The sequence below is a fragment of the Scyliorhinus torazame genome, chromosome 7 (genome assembly GCF_047496885.1).
Source record: "Scyliorhinus torazame isolate Kashiwa2021f chromosome 7, sScyTor2.1, whole genome shotgun sequence".
Lineage (NCBI taxonomy): Eukaryota > Metazoa > Chordata > Chondrichthyes > Carcharhiniformes > Scyliorhinidae > Scyliorhinus > Scyliorhinus torazame.
Genome location: NC_092713.1, coordinates 115,542,792 through 115,563,076, shown reverse-complemented (window position 1 = coordinate 115,563,076; position 20,285 = coordinate 115,542,792). Strand labels below are relative to the sequence as shown.

General features: G+C 48.0%; 1 protein-coding gene across 1 annotated transcript in view; it reads left to right on the top strand.

Annotated features, from left to right (window-relative positions):
- glis1a (GLIS family zinc finger 1a) overlaps positions 1-19,984 on the top strand; it is a 587,387-nt gene extending 567,403 nt beyond the window's left edge. The window contains exon 11 of the mRNA XM_072511301.1: positions 18,121-19,984. Within this exon, the coding sequence (XP_072367402.1) occupies positions 18,121-18,257 (137 nt within the window). The 3' untranslated portion in view covers positions 18,258-19,984. The remainder of the gene's footprint in view (positions 1-18,120) is intronic.
- Positions 19,985-20,285: the final 301 nt, after the last annotated feature.

Here is a 20,285-nt window from a genome sequence, read left to right as displayed (position 1 = left end):
CTGAAACGGCATACAAGGTCCCCACGAGGCGGAACGGGTCCAAAGAATTGAACACCTCCAAGGCTGCAGCCCGGATGAGGGCGGCCATTTCGCGCGCTTTTCGCGGCCTCCCGCGCTTGTACCCGCCAAATGAGGGGACGGTGACGTGGAGGAACGTGATGCGCAGGTGTGCACCACGCAGGACCGCACCTCCCATGCGCGGTGGCGCAACGAGCGTACTGACATCACGACGTGTGGCAGCTGTGGCTACGCCCATTTAAAGCAGTAATGTCCTGCAAAATCGCGACAATGCCTACGATGTGACAGACTTGGCCACTATGCTGCCTCCTGTCGAGCAGCTCAGCCTGCCAATTCGCATCGCTTCAGCCAGCCTCGCAGGAACGTTCGGGCAATTCAACCCACGTTCACCGAGTCCGATTCCGACTTCCCGCAGATCAGTGACACCGAGGACCCGAGGGAACCTTTTCGAGTCGCTGTTATAACAAAGAACAGGCTGTCCCCGAATCAAAACCACCAGCCGCTGTTGGTGCACAGCATTGATCCAGACGACGAGTGGTGTGCCACCCTGACGGTCAACCAATCCCAGATACGATTTCGCCTGGACACTGGTGCTTCCGCTAATCACCTAGCGTGGTCAGACGTTCAGACCCTTGGGGTTAAACCAACCATTCTTCCGTCGCCCTGCCAACTAGTGGACTACAATGTCAACGTAATTCCTGCTACCGGTTCATGCCAACTCGAAGTGACGCACAACTCGCGAAAGGCCATCCTTCCCTTCAAGATCGTGGGCTCCTCGAAGGATTCTCTGCTAGGCGCACAGGCGTGCAAACTCCTAAAACTCGTTCAACGAGTACACTCTCTCTCTCCAGAGGACACGTCTGCCTTCCAAGATGCGGACTTCAGGGCGCAAATTAATGCCATCATCGACCAGCACCGCAATGTTTTCAAAGGCATGGGCACGCTTCCATACACTTACAAAATCCTACTCAAACAAGACACCTGTGGTTCATGCACCTCGCAGAGTCCCAGCACCCCTCAAGGACCGCCTCAAGCAGCAGCTGCAGGACCTCCAGGACAAAGAGTGCTCTCCAGAGTGACGGAACCAACCGACTGGGTCAGTTTCGTGGTGTGCGTAAAGAAGCGTTCCGGCGAGCTCCGAATCTGCATTGACCCAAAGGATCTGAATCGCAACAAAATGAGGAAGCATTACCCTATCCCCAGGCGCGAGAAGATCATGTGCGAGATGGCTCGGGCCAACATCTTCACCAAACTTGACGCCTCAAAAGGATTCTGGCAAATTCAACTAGACCGGTCCAGCAGAAAGCTGTGTACCTTTAATACCCCGTTTGGCAGATACTGCTACAACAGGATGCCGTTTGGGATTATATCGGCATCAGAAGTATTCCAACGGATCATGGAGCAAATGATGGAGGGCATTGAGGGTGTGCACATCTATGTTGACGACATAATCATTTGGTCCACCACCCCGCAGGAGCATATCAGTCGCCTCCAGCACGTTTTCAAACAAATACGGGACCAAGGTCTTCGCCTCAACAGAGCCAAATGTTCCTTCGGCCAGACGGAACTCAAGTTCCTAGGGGACCACATCTCCCGGTTGGGTGTGCGGTCGGATGCAGACAAGGTGGCAGCCATCACGGCCATGCAGAAGCCAGCGGATAAGAAGGCCGTCCTCCGATTTTTGGGCATGGTCAACTTCCTGGGGAAGTTCATCCCCAACCTCGCCTCCCATACCACAGCTCTCCGGAACCTGTCAGGAAGACGACAGACTTCCAATGGCTTCCAGCCCACGAGCGCGAATGGGAGGAGCTTAAGACCAAGCTTACCACGGCCCCGGTATTGGCATTCTTTGATGCCACGAAGGAAACAAAAATTTCAACGGATGCCAGCCAATCCGGCATTGGGGCGGTGCTCCTGCAACACGATGAGGCCTCATCATGGGCCCCCGTTGCATATGCGTCACGTGCCATTACCCCCACAGAACAGCGCTATGCGCAGATTGAAAATGAGTGCCTGGGCCTGTTGACTGGGGTCGACAAATTTCATGATTACGTGTACGGCCTCCCCCAATTCACTGTCGAGACCGACCATCGCCCGCTGGTCAATATTATACAAAACAACCTGAATGATATGACCCCTTGCCTCCAGCGCATTCTGCTTAAAGTCCGGCGGTACGATTTCCAGCTCCTATACACCCCGGGCAAGGACCTGATCATAGCCGACGCTCTGTCCAGGGCAGTCAACACCCCGTGTGACCCAGAGGGGTTTGTCTGCCAGGTTGACGCCCATGTGGCCTTCATGGCCTCCAATCTGCCGGCCACGGATGAACGCCTTATCCACATTCGCCGCGAGACTGCGGCTGACCCCCTACTACAGCGTGTCATGCGCCACATGACGGACGGGTGGCTCAAGGGCCAATGCCCGCAGTTCTACAATATCAGAGACGATCTGGCAGTAGTCGATGGTGTCCTCCTGAAGCTGGACCGCTTTGTGATCCCGCACAGCATGCGCCAGCTCATTTTGGAACAGCTACACGAGGGCCATCTTGGCGAGGAGAAGTGCCGACGGAGGGCCCGAGAGACTATGTACTGGCCCGGCATCAATGAGGACATAGACAACACAGTGCTCAACTGCCCCACCTGTCAGTGGTTCCAGCCGGCCCAACCACGTGAGACCCTACAGCCCCATGAGTTGGTCACGTCTCCTTGGTCTAAGGTAGGCGTTGACCTGTTCCATGCGCTCGGCAGGGACTATGTTCTGATTGTAGACTATTTTTCTAACTACCCGGAGGTCGTACGCCTGCACGACATCACATCATCGGCGGTCATCCGTGCCTGCAAGGAGACCTTTGCTCGTCACGGCATCCCACTCACTGTGATGTCGGACAATGGCCCCTGCTTTGCGAGCCAGGAATGGTCCAACTTTGCCAGCAGGTACAACTTTGTGCATGTGATATCCAGTCCCCTGCACCCCCAATCCAATGGCAAAGCGGAAAAGGGTGACCACATCATCAAACGGCTCCTCTGCAAGGCTGCTGATGCAGGATCCGACTTCTACCTCACCTTGCTGGCCTATCGTTCGGCCCCACTCTCCACGGGCCTGTCGCCAGCCCAGCTGCTCATGGGTCGCACCCTCAGGACCACGATGCCGTCCATTCACGTCCCAGATCTCGACCACGTTCCAGTCCTTCAGCGGATGCAACGGTCTTGTGCACAACACAAGGCGGCACATGACGCTCGGGCGACTGATCTCCCTGCTCTGGCGCCGGATGACAACGTCCGCATCCATCTTCCTGAGGGTGGCTGGTCTGCAACTGCTGAGGTTCTTTGGCAGGTGTCTCCCCGTTCGTTTCTGGTTCGTCTGCCAGATGGTTCCATTCGCCGCCGCAATCGGCGTGCCCTTCATCTCGTTCCACGCTCGCTACGTGATCCTCCACCGCTGCCACGCCCTCCTGTTGTCCCCAACCTGGACTATGTGGAGATTCCGAATACTCTGCATCCTCCTCACTCTGCCGTGGCCCAGCCCGTTCCTCAGCCGGTGGCTCCTGACCCACCCTTGAGGCGGTCAACCAGAATTCGTCGCCCACCTCAGAGACTTGACTTATGAGTTTTACAATCTTGGACTCTTTGATCTGTTCTGTTATCCTGTTTCATCGTTCTAGTAGTTTGTATATAATGTTCATTTCGTTGGTACGACACCCTATTTCTCTGCACCAGGCACCTTCCCGTGTAAATAGATTAGCCTCATGTACATAGTCATGTAAATAACACGCACACATAGTCAGGTACATTCACTACACGATATTTATTGTCACGCAGGCACATCATAGAATCATGGAATTTACAATGTGGAAGGAGGCCATTCGGCCCATCGGGTCTGCACCGGCTCTTGGAAAGAGCACCCTACCCAAGGTCAACACCTCCACCCTCTCCCCATAACCCAGTAACCCCACGCAACACTAAGGGCAATTTTGGACACTAAGGGCAATTTATCAAGGGCAATCCACCTGACCTGCACATCTTTGGATTGTGGGAGGAAACCGGAGCACCCGGAGGAAACCCACGCACACACGGGGAGGATGTGCAGACTCCGCACAGACAGTGACCCAAGCCAGAATCAAACCTGGGACCCTGGAGCTGTGAAGCAATTGTGCTATCCACAATGCTACCGTGCTGCCCCTATGTTCTTTATATAAAAGGGGGGATGTCATAATATACACCAGTATATTATGGTGCAGACACACACACACACTGATGGACATGCAGTGAGACCAATCAGCATACACAACACCACAGCCAATCACCAGTGAGAGCACATGCACTATAAAGACAGGGGACAGGAGAGTTCCCGCTCATTCTAGTAGCAGCCAGCTCGGAGCACAGAGCTCACAGCCTGCAACACAGACATTCACCATGTGCTGAGTGCATCACCTGGTTAGATCTCGACAAGGATCAACAGTTAAAGCTGGTATTGCATTTACCCACAGTTCAAGTATGTTAATATGGTTAACCTTATAATAAAATAGAGTTGCACCACTTCCAGTGTTGGTGACCTGTTTGTGATCCAGAACACCCAACACATCACAGATTTTACTCCGTTTTCACCCCCCCCCCGCCCCCCCCCCCCCCACAACGACGAACAACTCCTCAGACACGGTCACAAACATCCCCCACCTTTTCTCGAACCCCCCTGCTGAGCCCCTTAACTCATACTTTATCTTCTCCAACCGCAGGAAGTCGTACAGGTCACCCAGCCATGCTGCTACCCCCGGTCCCCCGGTGGCGATGCCAACCGCCACTCCAGCAAAATTCATCGCTGTGCAATTAGAGAGGCGAAGGTCATGACATCGGCCTTCCTCCTCTCCGTGAGCTCCGGCTTCTCTGAAACCCCAAATATCACCACCAAAGGGTCCGGGTCCACTCCCCCCTCCACTATCCTGGCTAAGACCGTGAACACTCCCGCCCAGAATCTTCCCAATTTTTAACAACCCCAAAACATGTGCGCATGATTCGCTGGCCCCCGCCCACACCTCTCACACTCATCTGATACCCCTGAAAGAACCCACTCATTCTCACCCGAGTCACCACCTTGAACTGTATCAGGCTCATCCTTGCACAAAAGGAGGTCCCGTTCACCCTTCACAGTGCCTCACTCCATACTTCCCAATTGATCTCCATTTCCAACCCCGCTTCCCATTTCTCCTTGATAGTCACCACCCGCTTGCCTCCCTGCTCCCCCAGCCACTTATATATATCCTCAATTCTTCCCTTCCCTTCCACATCCGGAAGCAGCAGTCGCTCCAGCAGGGTGTATCCCAGCAATCTAGGGAACCCCTTCCAGACCTTTCGTGCAAAGTCCCTAACCTGTAGATACCTGAACTCACTACCCCTTCAGCAGCTCTACCCTCTCCCTTAACTCCTCCAGACTGACGAACCCTTCCTCCAAATACAAATTCCTCACCTTGACCAGCCCTACTTCTCTGCACCTCCTGTATACACTATCCATCCCCCCCGGCTCAAACCCATGATTCTCGCACAGTGGCGTTAGCACCGACATCCCTTCCACCCTAAAATGCCTCCTTAGCAGATTCCATATCTTTACCGTGGACTGCACCACTGGGCTCCCTGAATACCTACTCGGAGCCATCGGCAATGCTGCCGTAACCATAGCTCTCAAACTAGACCCCTTACAAGATTCCTCCTCCATCCTGACCCACTCTACCCCTTCTCCTTCCCACCACCTCCGTACCTTGTCCATGTTCGCCGCCCAATAATAATGAAGCAAGTTAGGCAACGCCAACCCCCCCTGCTGCCTCGGCCTCTGTAGCAGGGTCCTCCCCACCCTCGGCACCTTCCCCGCCATACAAAGTCAGAGTTTATTGTGTCCATATTGCCATCTTTAGTCAATACTGTCACCCCCCCCCCCCCACCCCTCACTTTCCTATCTCACCTAAACTTGTACCCAGGAATATTTAACACCCTGTCCTGCCCTTCTTTGAGTCAGGTCTCTGTTACAACAATATCATAATTCAAATTGGCAACCTGTGCCTGTAGTTCGCTAATCTTATTAACCACATACTGCAGTCACATACCTGCACATTAACCTTGATTTACACTTTTTCTTACTTTCCATTTTATTCTATCCCATTTACTATTGCCTACTCTAATTCTATAAAACTCTCCAAGTATTCTATTTACTGTGATACTACTCTCTAATATATCCTTCTTTGTTAAAACTTCTGTACTTCCCACCGTCAGTTTTTCTCTTCTCCATTCTGAATTTCCCCTCCGGTTCCCATCCCCTTGCCAATCTAATATACAGCCCCCCCCCCCGCAACACACACACACACACAAAAGCACTTGAAAACCTCTCCATGAGGATATGGGTCCCAGTATTGTTAAGGTGTAACCTGCCTGTCTGGTACAGGTCCCTCCTGCCCCAGAAGCAGTTTCTTCGGTCCACATATATACAGGTTTGGTGCATTGGCTGAGCTAAAATTGCTACTTAAGTGTCCAAAGTTGTGCAGGTTGGGTGGGGCAAGCTGCACTGGCATACCTTAAACTTTATATAAAGTGTTTACTGCAGCATAGTATAATACCAATCACCTCTCCCCTCTGTGCCGAGTCCAGAAAGGTTACCAACCAATCAACGTACGGGACTTTGGTTTTCTGAACTCTTGGCTCTCGCTCTGCTGCTTTTTGGGCTCTCTCGCTCCAAACTCCTGCTGCTTTATGGGCTTTCCCTGTAGTAAAGAGCCAGCTACTGGAAGCTGAGGATAGGTAGAAGGTGAAAGGATCACCTCTTTCTCTCTTCATCGAACTCCCTCAGTCAGCATTCTAACTTAAGCACTCAAGTGCAGCACAATGCAACACTCCAGTGCAGAATTAAGATGGACCAAATGGAATTCATTTTTCATAAGTATCTTAATTTGGTTCATCAGCCCAGGGTGACTCCACCAGAGGAAGATACAGGTAGAGACTCATGGTAGTGAGCTGTAAAGCAATGGCCAGGAGCTGTGTTTCAGATCTATTTTTATTTTGAGTGTTAGTGCAGCAGGTGTGAATGTTATTTTTCTACATTCTGAGGAAAGGAAGAGTAAAATTTATTCTTTTTTAAAAAATGTTTTATTAAAGCTTTTCCAACCAATGTTTTTACATAACAAAGATAGAAGTACAAATAATAATAAAAATAAACAAGAATTATTAAACAGAACAAGGTGGGTGTTGTCTTCCTATAAAACTTACATTATATCAACAGTTCCCCCCCCCCCCCCCCCCACCCCCAGGATGCTGCTGCTGCTGACAATTACTGCTCCCCCAGAAAGTCAAGGAAAGGTTGCCACCGCCGGGAGAACCCCATCAAGGAGCCTCTCAAGGCGAACTTTATTCGCTCCAAGCTGAGGAACCCCGCCATATCGCTAACACAGGTCTCCACACTCGGGAGTTTTGAGTCCCTCCACATTAACAAGATCTGTCTCCGGGCTACCAGGGTGGCAAAGGCCAGTACCTCGGCCTCTTTCGCTTCCTGCACTCCTGGATCATCCGACACCCCAAATGTCGCTACTGCTGGACTTGCCTTCACCCGAGTGTCCAAAATCCTAGCCATCACCCTCGCAAACCCCTGCCAGAATTCTTTAAGCGCCGGGCATGCCCAAAACATATGGGCATGGTTCGCCGGACTCCCTGCACATCTCAGGCACCTGTCCTCCACCCCAAAAAACTTACTCATTCTTGCTGCCGTTATATGCGCCCGATGCACCACCTTAAACTGAATTAAGCTGAGCCTGGCACATGATGAGGAGGCGTTCACCCTGCCCAGGGCGTCGGCCCACAGGCCCTCATCCAGCTCCTCACCCAGCTCCTCCTCCCACTTGCCCTTCAACTCCTCCACTGAGGCTTCCTCCACCTCCTGCAGTTCCTGATATATTCCGACACCTTCCCCTCCCCTACCCAGATGCCAGACACCATCCTGTCCTGGATCCTACGCGGGAGCAGCAGCAGAAATGTCCCCACCTGTTTTCTAAGAAAGTCCCGAACCTGGAGGTACCTGAACGCATTCCCCGGGGGCAGGCCGAACTTCTCCTCCAGCGCCTGCATATTGTGGAAAGTCCCGTCGAGAAACAGGTCCCCTATCCTCCTAATACCTGCGCTATACCAGCCTTGGAACCCCCCATCCATCCTACATGGAGCAAATATATGGTTATTCCATATCGGGGTCCACACAGAGGCCCCCTCCTCCTGTCTGTCTCCCCTCCACTGCCTCCAGATCCTCAGTGCCGCCGCCACCACCGGACTTGTGGTGTATCGCGCCGGTGAGAACGGCAGCGGAGCCGTGACTAGTGCCCCTAGGCTGGTGCCATTGCATGACACCACCTCCATACCGCCTCCTCCTCCACCATCCACTTCCTAATCATTGGCCGCCCTATAACCGGCAGGCCAGTCCTCCCCCCACCCCCCGGCTACGCTCCAATAATGCCCTTTTAACTCCCGGGGTTCTATTCGCCCACACAAATCCCGTAACAATCCTATTCACCCGCTTAAAAAAGGACTTGGGGATGAAAATGGGGAGGCACTGAAAGACAAAGAGGAACCTGGGGAGAACCGTCATCTTCACAGTCTGCACCCGTCCCGCCAGGGAAAGCGGAAGCATATCCCACCTTTAAAACTCTCCCTCCATCTGCTCCACGAGCCGGGATAAGTTGAGCCTGTGCAGGGCATCCCAGTTCTTGGCCACTTGTATCCCCAAGTACCAAAAGCTCCTCTCCACTATCTTGAACGGGAGCTCCCTTAGTCTCTCCTCCTGGTCCCTAGCGTGGACCACGAACAGCTCACTCTTCCCCACGTTCAATTTATACCCCGAGAAGCTCCCAAAGTCCCTCAGGATCTGCATGACCTTCCCCATCCCCTCTAGCGGATCCGAAATGTACAACAGGTCATCCGCGTAGAGGGAGACCCGGTGTTCCTCCCCCCCACGCACCAGCCCCCTCCAATCCCTTGTTCTGAGCGCAATGGGCAACGGCTCAATTGCCAGGACAAACAGCAACGGGGACAGGGGACAGCCCTGCCTCGTCCCCCGGTGCAGCCCGAAATACTCCGACCTTAGCCGGTTGGTGGACACACTCGCCACAGGGGCCTGATCCAGCAGCTTGAACCACCCTATGAATCCCTCCCCGAATCCAAACCTGCCTATCGCCTCCCACAAATACTCCCACTCCACCCTGTCAAAGGCCTTCTCCATGTCCATTGGAGCCACCACTTCCACATCCCCCCCTCCGAGGGCATCATGATAATATTCAGGAGCCTCCTCACATTCGTGTTCAGCTGCCTGCCCTTAACGAAACCCGTTTGGACCTCCCCAATCACTCCCGGGACACATCGGCCTGTAGGACCCACACTGAAGCGGATCCTTCTCCTTCTTCAAGATAAGCGAAATCAATGCCTGCAACATCGTCGGAGGCTTTGCCTCATTGAAGGTACTTAGCAGGAGCGGGCTGAGTAGCTCCGAGAACACCTTATAAAGTTCTACAGGGAAGCCGTCCGGACCCGGGGCCTTGCCCGACTGCATGCTTGCCAGCCCCCTGACTACCTCCTCCAACTCAATTGGGGCCCCCAATCCCTCCACCCGCTCCACTTCCACCCGAGGGAACCTCAACCGTTCCATAAACTGCCTCATCCCTTCCCCCTCCCCAGGGGGTTCCGACTAGTATAACTTCACGAAGAACTCCCTGAAGACTTCATTGACCCTCTCTGGGCTCAGCACCATGTTGGTAAAATTTATTCTTGCATTCCAATTGTTCATGCCAACATGATTGGCCAGCTATAAGTGGTGAACGGTAAAAATGCAATGAAATTAGTCCCAAAGCTGTATGAAATCTCCACTTTCGAACTGCTGGGAAACTGACAAATTGGTTGGCGCATTTGGAATTTGGTGCATTCTCTTACACGTCATTGTTGAAAAGGCAAAAAGTTAATGGACACGTCATGCTGCTTCAATCATCCATTTGCACCGTTAATATATAAAGGAAATAGTCAGAAAGTGGAGATTTTAGGCAGCTTCATTCAGCTGAAATTGCTTGAAACCCTGCCTCTTAAAATCAGCAAATACTTACAAAATAGCAAATGTGCTTAATATGTTTTCAACGGAACCGTTGCAATGGACGCCCATGGTAAGAACAAATGATTTGAGTTACAAATTTAACTGTTTGTCATTTCTACTGATAACTGTTTAATACACTTCCTCCTTAGTTTATACCCTAATCCACCGGCTGATGGAATGTTTATGTTACTGTTTTCAAAATTCACAAAAATCGCATGGCAGCCCACAAAATATTCAGTAGGGGCGGCAGGGTGGCGCAGTGGTTAGCACTGCCGAGAACCCAGGTTCGATCCTGGCCGGGTCACTGTCCTTGTGGACTTTACACATTCTCCCCATGTCTGTATGGGTCTCACCCCCACAACCCAAAGATGTGCAGGATAGGTGGATTGGCCACGCTAAATTGCCCCTTAATTGGAAAATAAATAAATAATTGGGGTCTCTAAATTTATTTTTAAAGAAGTTTAAAAAAAAGCAGGACTTCCGGTGATGGTGGGCGGGAGGCAGCCACGCATTGTCGGGGAGTAACACCCGGTCCTAGGGCCAGCGACGGCAGTAAAAGTCGGAAGACAGCGCACAGTGAAGAAGGATGTCAAAAAACAGCCAAAATAAAACGGCCGTGAAAAAAGCGGCTGAAAGTCCGTTGGGGAGTGGAAAGGTCACCGCGGGGTCAGCAAAGAAAATGGAGGCGGGAGCACCAGGGGAGGCCGCAGTGCTTACGGCTGAAGAAATAACTAAGGTGATGGCTGCAGACTTCGAAAAGCAGTTGGCGCAGATTGCGAAATGCATGGAGACGGTGAGGAAGGAGATGAGGGAGGTGTTGAGTGCGCTGGTGGAGGAGGCGGTTTCTCCGGTGATGACGGCGGTGGCGAGCGCAGTGGCGGAGGTGCGAGAGCAAGGGGAGGCGCAGAAGGAAGTGGAGCAGATGTTATTGCAGTACGGTGATCAACTTGCCTCGATGGGGAAGGAGATGCGGAAGGTGATGGACATTAACAAGGATCTGCGAGGAAAAATGGAAGACCTGGAAAACAGATCCAGGCGACAGAATTGGAGGATTGTGGGGCTGCCCGAAGGAGTTGAAGGACCGAAGCCGACTGAGTATTTTGCCGCGATGGTGGCAAAATTATTGGGGGAGGGGGAGGATCCCTCCCGATATGAACTGGATCGGGCTCATCGGTCGTGGAGGCCTGTACCAAAGGCGAGTGAGCCGCCAAGAGCAGTGACTCTGATTCCGCAGGTACAGTGTGAAGGAGAAGGTCCTGAGCTGGTCAAAGCAGAAGCGGGTGGTGCAGTGGGCTGGAGCTGGTATACGTGTATACCAGGACTTTACGGTGGAGCTGGCGAGGAGGCGGGCTGCCTTCAACCGGGTGAAGAGGGCACTGTCTGTATGGGTCTCACCCCCACAACCCAAAGGTGCAGTGCGGCATTGTATATCCAGCGAAGCTGAGGGTGACTTATAAGCTCAGGGACTTTAATTTTGGAACGGCGGAAGCAGCGGAGGAGTTTGCGAAGGCAGAAGGACTGTGGCAGAACTGACAAATTGAGGAATGGCCATGTGCCGCTGTAACCTCATGACTGTATTTTCTTCTTTTTTGTATCACTGCGTGCAGGTGTAGAGGCTAAAGGAGCCAATGTTGTATATATTTGGACAAGGAAAGTGACGGGACATTCACTCTAAATGAGGGTTCTTTGGGGTTTAGGTGGATATGTGGGGTTTGTGTGCTAAAAGGGGAACTTTGGGCTTTCCTAGGGCCGGGCAAGGGGGAAAGGAACCCGGGCGGGGGCCTCCACGCTGGCCGGTTTAAGCCGGCCAGTGAACGGGAGTGAGGTGGGGAGAGGGGCTGCGGCCATCGGAGCCTGGCAGAACAGGGTCCGAGTGGTCTAGCCGGGGTAGAAAGTTGGGGGGAAGGAACCGAGGTTGGGAGGAGGAGTTTTACAAGAGGCAGTGGACGGGAGGAGCTGGAGACTTGGGGCGGGCGGGGGGGGGGTGGGGGGAGGGTACAACTCTGGGGTATCATGTACGGTACTCTCTCAGAGGCTGAAGGCATTGGTTGGGGGGGTGGGTGGGGGGGTGGGGAGCTGTGTAGATTAAGGGTGACTACAGGTAATCCTGGATTCCTTTTTGCCATTTGTTTATGTAAATATGCGGGTTGAGGTTTGGGGGTTGATGGGCGGATGGGATCGTTGTTATTATGGGGATTGACATATCTTGCTGATTATTGTTTATTGTTGATCGGTGTAAATGTGGGAGAAAATGTGAAAAAGGAGAATAAATGTTTAAAATTTTTTTTTAAAAGTCTTAAAGAAAGTATTCAGTAAACCAAAACATAGGGAGAGGGGAGGATTTTCCGACTCCAACCTCCTCCAACCCCACTGTAACATCTCCCCCGAATTGTACTTGACCACAATCTATAATCTCATGGCCTGGCATATTCCCCATTCTACCATTGCCATCAAGCCAAGGGGTCAAGCCCTGATACAATGAAGAGTGCAGGAGCCTATGCTAAGAGCAGCACCGGGCATAGCTAAAAATGAGGTGTCAACCGGGTGAAGCTACAACACAGAACTACTTGCATGCCAAACAGCATAAGCAACAAATGATAGACAGAGCTAAGCCAAAAGATCAGATATAATCACTGCAATCCTGCCATATACAGTCGTGAATGTGGTGGAAAATTAAACAACTCACTGGAGGAAGCTCCACAAATATCCCCAACTTCAATGATGGGACAGCCCAGCATATCAGTGCAAAAGATAAGGCTGAACCATTTCCAACAATCTTCATTCAGAAGTGCCGAGTGGATGATCCATCTCAGCCTCCTCCGGACAATCGCAGCATCACAGATACCAGTCTTCAACCAATTTGATTACTCCACGTGATATCAAGAAATGGCTAGTCACTGGATATTGCAAAGTCTATGGGCCCTGACAATAGTATTGAAGACTTGTGCCCCAGAACTTGCCATTCTCCCAACCAAGCTTTTCTCACTACAGCTACAACACTGGCATCTACCCAGCAATGTGGAAAATTGTGCATGTATATCCTCTGCACAAAAAGCAGGACAAATCCAACCCAGTCAATTACTGTCCCACCAGTCTACTCTTGATCATCAGTGAAGTGAAAGAAAGGATCATCAACAGTATTAGCAATAACCTGCTCGCTGACGCTCAGTTTACGTTCTGCCAGGGCACTCCGCTCCTGACCTCCTGGCAGTCTTGGCTCAAGCACTTGTCCGGATGGGTGCAGCTCCAACAACACCCTCCAGGACTAAGCAGTCTGCTTGATTGACACCCCATCCACAAATATTGACTCCCTCCACCAAGAACGCACAGTAACAGCAGTGTGTACTGTCCACAAGATGCACTGCAGGAACTCACCAAGGCTCTTTGGAAGCATCTTCCAAACCCACGACCATTACCATCTAGGACAAGGGCAGAAGATGCAAGGGAACATCAACACCTGGAAGTTGCTCTCCAAGCCATTCACCATCTTGACTTGGAAATGTATCGCCATTCCACCACTGTTGCTGGGTCAAATCACTCCCTAACAGTACGTTGGGTGTACCTACAGCACATGGATTGCAGTAGCTCAAGAAGGCAGCTCACCACCACATTCTCAAGGGCAATTAGGAATGGGCAGTAAACACTGGCCTAGCCATCTCACGAACGAATATTAAAAAACACTCCAGGTAATCCGTTCTCTCAGCAACTCTCAATGCAAATCAACTAGTAATTGCGCCACACTTGAATTTAAATTTGTTCTACATTCGGAATCATGCCTGACTTCAATTTGACATTTGTTGGATACTTTCCCAAACCTAGTGCAGTATAGTTGAGATTAAGTTCCATCTTTTTCACTATTTGGGCTGTGGGGATAATCAGGTGGCGAGCCAGAAATATTGTCAACAGTCATGGTGCTGTGTTCCTCCTATTGTCATGTGAGAGCACCTTTAAGAAATGGGTGTTTATAAATGGATGTATATATAAATATCTGTAGTGAGAGTACCTTTAAGACATGGGTGTTTACTACTGCAGTGATGTCAGAGAGTGGGTGGAGCTGGGCTGTCTGTCAGCTTTTTACTTTCGTTTTTGAGCAGGCTGCAGGGTGTGTTTTAGTTTCGTTTTCAGTGTTGGAGCTAAAGCCAGACCAAGCAGGTGTACTGCTGTTCTCTCTGCCATCAAAAGACTATCTCATGATCATTTGGTGAATTCAGAATTATAAATGTTTTCAGTAGTGACTTTAACCTGATGTGCTTCTGATAAAGGTTTTGTTTTTAAGTCGTATGGATGTTAAAAAGGAAAGCTTAAAGGTTTACTTAGTGTTGTAGTCTTTGGGGGTTGTATTTGAATTAATGGTTGCTAAGATGTTCACTGTATGTTTTAAAAAGGTTAACTTGAGTTCATAGAATAAACATTGTTTTGCTTTAAAAAATACTTTTCCATTTCTGCTGTACCACACCTGTAGAGTGGGCCATGTGCACCCCATACCACAATCTAGTAAAAGTTGTGGGTCAGGTGAACTCCATGATACACTTTGGGGTTCTCTAAACCCTGGCCCATAACACTATCGTAACAAAGAACAAAGGCAAACTTGTATGGCTGGTGTTCTTTCCTGTTTTTGACAGCATTAATATGCATTGGTTATCTTTAAACTGTAATCTGTTTGGGTGCTAGGTTAACTTTAGAGCACAAAGTTTATTATTTAAAAGCTCTCCCACCTTAATGGAAGGATTTATTTATTTTTTCCTCTTGGGTCTGGTTTGAAGTAAACTGATCTATTTAGATATTGTTCTGCAGTTTCTTTAGGGCTTGATTCTAATCACAGAAATTGTAATTTTGCAGTTTTAGCCTTGCCAAGATATATTATCTCTGAATTGAAAAGACCAGTGAACTTAATTACTCTACCTATTAAGTGTAATAAATTTATGCCATGCCAAGTTCAATGAAGTAATCCTTTTTAAAACTTATTATATCATTGTTTGAATCAGACCAAGTCATGTTTGTAGCCATTGGGTGTTTTATAGTTTTCTTTTGCTTAACTTTAGATCATGTATTTTACTAAGTAATAATGGCAAGACCATGGCCCAAAACTTCCGGTCTCCAAATCATCAGAGACCAGACGCACCACTGAGATGTGCGTCGGATCCCTGTGGAAGTCCTGACACGCAGACCTACATGCAAATTGCCTGGAGGTTTCATTGCAGTAGGCAGTTTGTCTGATCCCCAGGACCCTCCACGAATGTCTCAGATTCTGAGTTAGAGTTAGAGACACAGACAATTCCGTGGTACTTACCTGGATTTTTACCCTGGAAATGTTAGATTAAAACTTAGACTAAGATCTGACTAACTACACAACTGACACTCCATTCACACAATGACAATTCCCCCTGACCAATCAGCTATCCCCTGAACACCCGACTATCCCCACTCACCCAGCTACACCTCCAGGCCACTTGACTACTCACTTACCCACCTCACCGTCATAACTCAGCCACCCATGTGGGAGGAAGGAGAGTGTGCTAGATAAGAGGGAAGAGTGTGCATTGTGGCAAAGAAGCTTCTGGTTGGAATCCCACGCCAGGCTTGATGGCTAAAGAAGGTGCATTCATAATGTAGGCCAAAAAGGTTGAGTATCAACCTGCAAATCCTTTTAACACATGCCAATGGCAGGTGATAAGAATGGAAAAGGTTCCAGTCAACCAGGTAATGTAAAGAAAGTTTTAGCCTTTGCCATCACTATCCATTGCTCCAGATTACAACACGCATATAAAAGTACATGTCGTCATAGAAACGTAGACTCCCTGAGTGAGCTGTAACACAACTCTGCTGTGTACACCTACAGGAGTAGTTTGGGCATGTAAGCCTCCATGCTATAGGAGAGGTATGTTCCAGGTCTCCCACCATAATTGCAGCTTCAGATGTGAACCATCACTTAGACCTACTTGTGTTTGTGCTGAACAACGCACGTTGCTGGAGTGCAGCAGGTTGTGGAACCTCTTCCAACATTGAAGCCAGGCTTGACTATGGTCTCCTGCTGCACTTACGGTGGAGGCTATCTCCTGCCACATCCTCTTCGTCACTGCGGGCAGGTTCCACCGGAGTATAAAATTCTGCGCTGTCTCTGGACCTCCTCGACCAGAATCTGAAGATCTTGTTTACTGAAACAGGGCGCAGCCCCTCCCACACCTTCCCCACTTTCCCTTCCTTGTCACATTATGACATGAGAAATGGAAAAAATGGCACACGAGGCTTCAACTCTGCTTACATACATGAATCACACTCTCTCTCTCATCAATGTCTAATGTTGGGAAAGGGGGGGGGGGGAAACGGCATATGCCAAATGCATGTTAACCTGGCCTTTGCTCCCATCACTCCTAGGTGGTGTGTTGTGCACCAGACCGCAAACTCCCTTGCCGTCCTGCAGTCTCTCAGTCATTAAATTCTGCAAATCCTGGTCAAGGCTCAAATGCATGACTGCAATGAGAGATGGGTGGAAATAAGGTATGAAGATGCAAGGGCAAAGATTCATGACAAATATGGTGTGCATCAGTCATCCCCATAGACATTGCACTAACCTGAGTCAATAGAGAATACTGCAAGCAGCTATGGTGCCAAGGTGCTGCCATCTCCATGGCTGCATCTTGTAAAGGTTTTCCAGATTTAACGTGGTAGTGTGTTCTCCTTCATTAAATGTGAACAGGCAGCAACAATAAATATATTTTCCTATGCAAAGCCCATAATGGACCATCTCTTCCAGTGTCAGCAACCAGTTGGAGAGCTATTACAGTTAGTACTACCTGACTGTTGATTGACACCTCCTCCGAGCAACAGCAACACTTGCATCCACACCCTGTTTCACAGCAGGAACTCCTTACAGGCTCTCCTTTCAAACCTGACCGAGTTGCGTAACCCACTCTGGGCCCACCTCCAGATCTTCATTGATTCTGGGGTCAACGGACTCGTCTCTTATCATGCACGCTCCCCCCACCCCCCTCCTCCCCAGCCCACCCAAAGATGTTTGGTGAAATTTCATGTGTGTTGGGTTCAGGAATTTTCCAGATTCTTTGAACCTGGGAGCAAAAATTAAGGCCAATGTCTTTCAGCTGTGAGTCCTGATTGGACTAAAAAGTGAGTGGCACATTTCTTCTTGAGTTATGTACAAAGACTGAATATTCAAACAATTATATTGGATTATTCAATATTCCAACATCCATAGACTATTTACTAACTCCAATATTTATTATTTAAAATTGGTAACATTTCTGCACCATGCAACATTATTAAAGAAATAATTATTTGGGAATTCAGTGAAAGCAGACTGTGCTTTCACATTTAAAACCTATGTTCAAATCAGGCTCAAATTTATGAAATACTCTGTTGACTAGAAGGATCTATGTAAAATGGTTTTAGCAGGTCTCAATCTGGTCCTTGGTGGCCTTGGTACCTAATAAGACACTAAATACAATTTCACTCAGAGATATGATATAGTGTATGTATGGAAATAAAATGATGAATTACTGAATCAGGACCCACTCTTTTGATTGGAGTTTAAGCACAATGGAGGAAGATTTTCTTAACTTATAAAAATGGGTTTGCATTATGTTACATACAAAATGCTCAGAGAAAATCTTCCCCGCACTTTGAGCTTTACCATGTGGATTTCAATTGTCATCTAATCAATTACTGGGTTGTTTCATTTCTTGGTATACACATTCTCCACCTTCTGTAGCATAAAAATAAAGTAACCATAGAAAGTAAGAATAGTTCTAAGTCTATTGTTGAGATTTGTTTGGTTTACTTCTCTCTTTGTATCACTTTTTAGAGTTAACTTATTAAGGGGTAGCTTTGTGAGAAAATACTAGACGAGAGCCTGGGTTGTAAATCAGCCCCATCTCTGTCTCTAATCTATGCTCCAACCTATGGGGCTCCGTGCTGGGATTAAGTTTGCAAAATTACTGCTATTGTGTATTACACAGCCTTAATAGTATACTTGTGGAATTCTATCCACAGGTTTTGACATTGTTCCGGAATCTCAAGGAACATTCGGAGAAACACTTCATAATGAGCTAGAAGACAATGGACTCTTCCAGGTCAACACCATTGACCGTTGTCTAAACCAGATGTCCTCTGTTTACACAGAGACCTGAAATCAATGTCTTTCAGCTGTGTCTTCCTTTCCTGGACTACCAACTGCCTGGCACATCTCTGCTTATGTTATGTACAAAGACCAAATATTAAACAATTATATTGAATTATTCAATATATCTTATTACATTCCAACATTCATTGACCAACTCCAATGATCAACATCCAAAATGAAATGATGAGGTAGATGTTATGGAGTGTGTTAACACATTATTGCACAGGTCTATTGTACAGAGCTCATATGCCTATCACTGTACATATCAAATAATTTATCACAGCTGGCATTGTGAATTCAAGCCTCATCAACAGCATAAAACTCTTTCTGTTCATCAGCAAGTTGTTGGAGCCAACCCACCATTTTTGACTCATTGTATAAGACCCATGTTTAAATTGTCAATTTTATCCTCATATGTTCAAAATTGAAATGGTCAAAAAGGAAAAAACCCTGCATATTTTATAATGTTTTGAATTAATGATCAGGGAAGCTTTAGCAATGTTAAGAACACTAAATAAGATAGAATGCAAAACAGTTATTTGGTCTAATAATGTGTACAATCTACCCAACTATGAATTCCAGCCCACCCATTTAATCATGAGGGAAAGTTGAAGAAAACTCAAAATATGCATCCATCCACAGATCTCAGTGATCAATTTTGGCTTGAGATCAACACCAATTTTCAATCTTGTTGTCAACAGATAGGAGCAGTGTTTTTTTAAACCAATATTTCTCGTCAGCTCGTTAGTTATAAGGCATAACATCAGAAAATGTTGGAAATGTACAGGTCAAACAGAATCTCAAAGCTAATTAAATGCTTAACGTGTGCAGCCATGATTTAATCTGTTTTCCCCATTCTCACTCTGTCATTTAAAACCATTTAAAACACATCTTATTGACTATGTTATTAGTTGTATCTCATAATCTCATCTGCTTTGGCTTGGTTTCCCATTTCTCATGCCTCTGTGAAGTCCCTTGGGACGTTTTGCTTCTTAAAAGATGCTATATAAGGCCAAATGTTTTTGTTATCTTTTTCATCAGTCACTGGCTTAAGTCAGCTGGAATGGCTCAGTAGGTACCTCGCCTGCCTCTGAGCCAGAAGGCTCTGGGTTCAAGTCCCACTTCTCGACTTGTTGGCTACAAAAAGAAAACCGCCACTACTGCAAGTATCAATGCTGGTCCGTAGCCTGGTTAAATGGGGAGGTTTGGTGTCAGGAAGGGCATCTGGTTTTAAACCACTTGCCTAATCAAAACAAAATGATTATATGAAGGTGACAAACTCACATTGTGGTGACCCTATGTCACATGGGAAAAGGTTACCTGAAGGACTGGCTTGCTGAGCATTTCTAGGACTTTTTCTCATTTCAGATTTGCCGTGTTTTTGTAACCAATAGTATGACATATATTGTTGCTATTGCACTTTTGATACTAATGCTTCAGGCAACCAGATGTGCAAAGAAAACACTATTTTTTAAACTGTTGTTCATCACTTGTTTTTCTTGCTAAATGTAAAATATCATGGGTATAGGTTTGTAAAGAATGTGTTACTTTAAAAAAAAATTCAAGTGTTCCCAGTCTCTTTAAAGCTAACAAATTCACTTTTTGTACAAAAATGTTTGCATTAACAATATGTACATAGTGTGTGTAAGAGGGAGTTTTGAGTATTCATATGACATTTTGCATTTTTATATAATTTTTGTCGAAAGAATTATTAAAAGCACATTATTAACGCAACTGCATTTGTTGTTGTCTTTGCCTCAAACAACTTCCTGGGCCGTTTCAGACCTCACAGCAGTACAACAAATATTGCAGAAAATAAAATGTTCAAACATATTTTATGCCAAACCATATGTGCAGAATAACATCACCGGTACTATTTGTGGGTTGAGGTTTCAGTGATCCAACTTGCAGCAAGCCCAATGGACCACACATGCATTCTGCCGACTCTGTTATTATACACCAAGCCGCACATACATAAAACAGTGTTCTACTTCAGTTATTTCCGATTAATGCTAATTTGATTTTTTTTCCCCTC